Source organism: Artemia franciscana, unplaced genomic scaffold (genome assembly GCF_032884065.1).
Source record: "Artemia franciscana unplaced genomic scaffold, ASM3288406v1 Scaffold_4473, whole genome shotgun sequence".
Lineage (NCBI taxonomy): Eukaryota > Metazoa > Arthropoda > Branchiopoda > Anostraca > Artemiidae > Artemia > Artemia franciscana.
In genome coordinates, this window is record NW_027064956.1 from 9,699 (window position 1) to 15,660 (window position 5,962).

The window sequence follows — 5,962 nt, forward strand, 5'->3', positions numbered from 1 at the left end:
CGTCACTTACTAGGTCCCTAGCTACTGCTGGAAAGCAGATAATAAGTAGGAAAAAGCTTATGAGTCTTCCATAGTTGGAATAGAAGGATACAAACCACAGAGAATCAGTCAAATATGCATGTCACCGTTCCTCAGAAGAACAAGTTTTTAAAAGATGTTTGTATTATTTTAACTTTTAGTTACTAGAGCTAATGATCGAAAGTTTTGGGTTATTCTTTCAGTTAGTGTAAGCAAGAGTTGGTTCTCTATTTTTAGTTTTATGTAATACCCTGATTATAATCAAGAAAAAAGCCGTCCTTTTTCTTTTTTGGAATTTTAAGAGACAAACCACAAAGAATCAGGCAGCTAACTAAGTCCAATATATACAATGTTTTGTTCTTCTAATGATGGGTTTTTAATCAAACAGTTTGTGGTGACGAACGTGGTAAAAGGCGTCCCGGTTCAATAGTAACCAAACTCTTAACACAAAATTTTTATACGAATAGAATCCCCAAAAAAAGTTTATTCTGATTTTAAATATATAAGTTTCATCAAGTTTTATCTTACCCATCAAACTTTACAAGCCTGAGAAAATTTACCTTATTTTTGAAAAAAAGGAAAAACCCTCTAAAAGTCAAAAAATCTAGACAAAAATCTTACCATCAGATTTTGCGCATTAGAAAACCGAACTGTAGAGGTTTGAAGCTTTTTATTGGAATAAATACAGATTTTTGTAGTTCTGCAAGAAGAAAGATCAGGGATGCATGTTCATTTATTTTTACCAGAGGTTTATCATATCAACTCATTCGAACGGAAATTAAAAGTTCTAGTGCTTTTTTTATCAAACAAAATTTAATTAATCAATAATATTTCTTATTTAAAAAGCTGCATTTTTATGCACAATCTTGATGAGTGGGCGTTCTCAAATTGAGTGCCAAAAATAGATAAAATTAATTTCTTTTCTGGAAAATTCTGATGGCTTATGCTCAATTGGCAGATGAGAAGAGGAAAGATGGCTACACAAATCAAAATAATTCAATTTTTTTTTATTTTAATTACAAAAGGCACTAGGTGTATCAATTTACTTTAAAATGAGCAATTAAACAACTCTCTACGATGCTCCAGTGCCAATATAAATGTGGAAAAGAAAAAAAAAGAGAAAAACCATGCTGTATATGAAGATTATAGTGGTTGTAGCCACTTTCCCTGAATTTCAAACCAATATGTTTTTCATGTTGTTCAAGCCAGGGGATGAAAAGTTTCAAATATAGGGTTTCAGACAAGGTGGTTCTAATAGTGTACTTGGTAGCACAAAAGTGTGCTTGGTTTCATTAGGGTAATGGACTATTTATTTTTACTATGGGGTGGAAAGTCTCTTATTAGTTTGCTAGCTACAGCTGCAACCCGGAAAATTTTTAAAATGTACTTGTTTTAGTTACTTCCTAGCTAAAATAATGAAGATAGCCGCAGGGCTTAGTTCTCTTTTCTATAATCTTCATTATTCAAGCCAAGGTGCTGTAAGTTTCTTATATAAGGGTGCTTCAATATATATAGTTTGTGCTTCAATTCTAACCCTATTTTTTGGAGTTCTTGGGTATTGTATTTCTTATTATTGGACCAGATCATCTCTTGCTTAGGTGCTAGCTACCATTGCAACCCAGATACTAGGTTACAATCTACCACTAAAACCTTGTTCATTTAAGTATAACGCAAACTATTTTAAAAATAAGTCCTTAAAAACCAAATTAGCACAGTAAAAAGATTGTTGGAATTCTACTCAGAAGGTCCCAGGCTCAGTTCCTGCTGGAGGCAATTTTTATACATTTGATGATTTAAAGTATAGGAAAACTGATATTAAAACTTGCACATGAGATCCTCTTGACTAGCAATTTGGATGATCGATCCTTGACCGATGTAACTCTTAGATAGAATGACAGAAAACAATTTTTCAAAGAAAATTTAAAACATGAAAATACTTATGGCTTTTTCTTATCTGTTACATTAAGAGACAAACCTCAGAGAATCAGGTGGCTAATACTTAATTTAATTTGTTTGGCCGTTTTGCTTCGGGTTACCTTTGGCCATTATGAAATACATATAGCCCGAACCTTCGTTTTTAAGCAGAGGTTTGGTAGACATTGATGACCTTATCAAACCTAATCATCATCGTTATTATTTCATCATCTGTTACAGTAAGAGACAAGCCTTAGAGTTGTTTTTAACGAAGGTTTATCGCAAAGGTTATAACCGCTAAGGTTATTATGTCAACTGCAAAATATTCATGATACCCGAGCAATAATTTGTATTGTTTATTTCAATCTAGGAAATTACCTGGAAATTTTAAAATTAGTTTTGTTTTTTGTTAGGTTCTTGCTACTTGACGAGTGACTTTAACTTGTAATGTCATTTTATAGTAAGAATTACAAAAAAAATATGACAGAAGATATAGTTGCAATTGTTATTGATAATGGGTCAGGTATTTGTAAAGCAGGATTTTCAGGAGATGATGCCCCAAAAACATTGTTTCCTGCTGTGGTTGGACGTCCAAAACATACGGGAGTAATGATTAATGCTGGTAGCCAGGATACTTATGTAGGTGATGACGCTCAAGCAAAAAGGGGAATTTTGAGACTTAAGTATCCTGTTGAGCATGGGATTGTCACAGATTGGGACGATATGGAAAAGATCTGGCACCATACCTTCTACAATGAACTTCGAGTTGCCCCAGAAGAACACCCAATTTTACTCACAGAAGCGCCTCTTAACCCAAAAGCCAACAGAGAAAAAATGACTCAAATCATGTTCGAAACTTTTAACACCCCTGCTATGTATGTTGCCATCCAAGCCGTCCTTTCCCTCTATGCATCTGGAAGAACCACTGGTATCGTTCTTGACTCTGGTGATGGTGTCACCCACACCGTACCCATTTACGAAGGCTATGCCCTCCAACATGCCATTTTGAGATTGGATCTTGCTGGTCGAGATTTGACCGATTATTTGATGAGAATTTTAACTGAGCGAGGATATTCCTTTACTACCACTGCCGAAAGAGAAATCGTTCGTGATATCAAAGAACAACTTTGCTATGTTGCTCTGGACTTCGAAGAGGAGATAGCATCTGCCACTAACTCAGCATCTCTTGAACAGAACTATAAGCTACCTGATGGTCAGGTCATCACTATAGGCAATGAGAGATTCAGATGCCCAGAAGCCTTATTCCAGCCATCTTTTCTTGGTATGGAATCCTACGGCATTCACGAAACTACATACAAGAGTATTATGAAATGCGACGTCGACATCAGAAAGGATCTCTATGCCAGCATCGTTTTGTCTGGTGGCTCTACCATGTACCCTAGCATTGCTGAAAGAATGCAAAAGGAAATTACTGCGCTTGCACCATCCACCATGAAGATCAAAGTTATTGCCCCGCCTGAGCGTAAATACTCAGTATGGATTGGTGGCTCTATCTTAGCTTCACTCTCAACATTCCAAGAGATGTGGATTTCTAAGCAGGAATACGACGAGTCTGGACCATCCATTGTTCATAGAAAATGTTTTTAACTTGTTATGCCAAAAAGCGAACATACCACAAAATGTAACATTGATGAAGAAATTCTGTTGAATGATGAGATCATTATCTTACGTTTAATTTGGCTTAAATAGGGGAATAAGACTGACTCAGATACTGGTTATCATTCGTTAATAAGCAAGGAATGAAAGTTTTTTCTCGCTTCTCAGTTTTTGAAGGCTTTTATTATTTTTGGTTATGTAATTAAATGAAGGAACAATCATAAATGTTTTTTGGTCAAGAGTGGACATAAAGTCAATTAAATTAAAAGATAATCTTTGATACTCGTCTGTTACCATTTCAAAAATAAAAGGCCCTTGGCTTTTTTCTTTTTATCTATAGATGGTCAAATTACAGAAGTGATCGATATATTTAGTCTACAACAGTAAATAGCAACCAAGTAAGATCCGGATTTTAGCAATAGCAAGAAGCCAAGTAAGATCCAGGTTGCAGCGGTAGCTAGCGAACTCATAGTAAAAAACAAATAGATTCTGATAAAAGCAGAAGTACACTATTAGAACTGCCTTGTTCAATACCGCTATATAGGAAAATAACTGTCCCTTGGCTGTTTTTGTAATACATCGACACGCCTTCTTTTTTTACTAGCTCTGTCAGCCGCAAGCCTGATTTCGCGTTGCTCTAGTGGTTCCTCGACATGCCTTCATTGATATAAAGCGAATAATTTCTCTTTGACGTTAGTAATACTTTCTCTTTGAGCTACAATATAATGGTACTTTTTTTCTTAGCTGCAAAAATTTATAAAGACATCATATTGAATATGACGTCATGTATTATATATTGACGTCATATTGTAACAGACAACAGATAACAGACAACACACAGTACATCTATATATATAAGAACTAGCTGTTGGGGTGGCGCTTCGCACCACCCCAACACCTAGTTGGTGAGGCGCTTCGCGCCCCCCCCAAGCCCCCCCCGCGCGCGTAAGTCGTTACGCGCCATATTAGTTTTTTTGTAGTTTTTACCTTTTTTAGTTTTTTTCTTCTTTTGTATTAATGCTAAAGCCAAGGTTCAAACCTGGAGCCTCTCGGACCTAGAACCTGAAACATAACGCTTTACCAACTCAGCTACTTCGGCTTGAATACATTCGTTTTGAGCAGCTTCCTCGGGTGTTGCCATTGTAGGTTCTTCAGTCATTTTATAATTATAAATTTCTCTTTCAACGGTCTTCTTACAATTAAAAATTTGTCTTTGAACGATATTCTTAAATACCTGTGTCCTGGTCGTCATTTATATTCCCTGTGTCCCGGTCGTCATTTGTGTCCCGGTATCCCAGTCTGTAATTTCTCTTTGAGTGTCCCGATCGTTATTTATATTCCCTCTGTCCCGGTCGTCATTTGTGTCCCGGTCTGTAATTTCTCTTTGAGTGTTTTTTCTTTTTAGTATTTTTTAGTTTTTTACATTTTTTCTTTTTTCAGTTTTCTTTTTCTTCTTTATTTTTCAGCTTCACTATGAAATACATATCGCCGAACCTTTGTTTTTTTAACTAAAATCTGGTAGGCATTGATGACCTTATCCAAGTCAAAATCCCAAACCCAATCATCATCGCTATCATTTTCAGTTTTGATATATTTTGACTCTCGCTGTCCAGGTGGATCTTCATCTAACTGTGCATTTTTGCGTTCTTTAGCCTCAAGCCTGTTTCCTTGCTGTTCTTTTGATTCCTCGGCACGCTTTCTTTTCTGACTTTCTCTATCAGCAGCAAGTTTTTTGGCATAGACTCTTTGAGCATCTTCATCGGTTTTTTGCCATTGTAAGTTCATCAGTCATTTTCAACTTAAACATTAATAGATTTCTACGTGAACATATATGTCTTAAATATCTTTAATGACGTCACCATCATAGCAAAAATGACGACAACTAACTTCATGACGTCAGTCGACACAGAAACATGACGTCACCCGACAGACAGACACACAGACAGACAACTTATTTTTATATATATACTAGCTGTTGGGGTGGCGCTTCGCGCCACCCCAACACCTAGTTGGTGGGGGCGCTTCGCGCCCCCCCAAGCCCCCCCGCGCGCGTAAGTCGTTACGCGCCATAATAGTTACGCGCCATTGTAGTTGTGTCCCTATGTCCCACCTGTGAATATAGATATATATATATATATATATATATATCTATATATATAAAAATAAGTTGTCTGTCTGTGGATGGATGGATGGATGGATGGATGGATGTGTCAGGTGACGTCACCTGAAAAAACTGGATTAGGTGACGTCAAAACTGAAAAAACTAAAAAAAGGCAAAAACTACAAAAAAAACTAAAAACTAATAAAAAAAATAAAAAAGCTAAAAAACTAAAAAAACTATAAAGGTAAAAACCAATAAAAAACTAAAAAAAAAACTGAAAAAACTAAAAAAAGGCAAAAACTACAAAAAAAA

General features: G+C 35.9%; 1 protein-coding gene across 1 annotated transcript; it reads left to right on the plus strand.

Moving 5' to 3' along the window:
- Positions 1–2,380: 2,380 nt before the first annotated feature.
- On the plus strand, positions 2,381–5,607 carry LOC136043315 (actin-3-like). The gene has a single exon (XM_065728243.1). The coding sequence runs from the start codon at positions 2,413–2,415 to the stop codon at positions 3,538–3,540; it is 1,128 nt and encodes a 375-aa protein (XP_065584315.1). The 5' UTR covers positions 2,381–2,412; the 3' UTR covers positions 3,541–5,607.
- The last annotated feature ends 355 nt before the right edge of the window (positions 5,608–5,962 follow it).

What these genes read in the sequence shown, in the direction of transcription:
- LOC136043315 (XM_065728243.1), top strand. Translation starts at nt 2,413, where the DNA reads ATGACAGAAGATATAGTTGCAATTGTTATTGATAATGGGTCAGGTATT.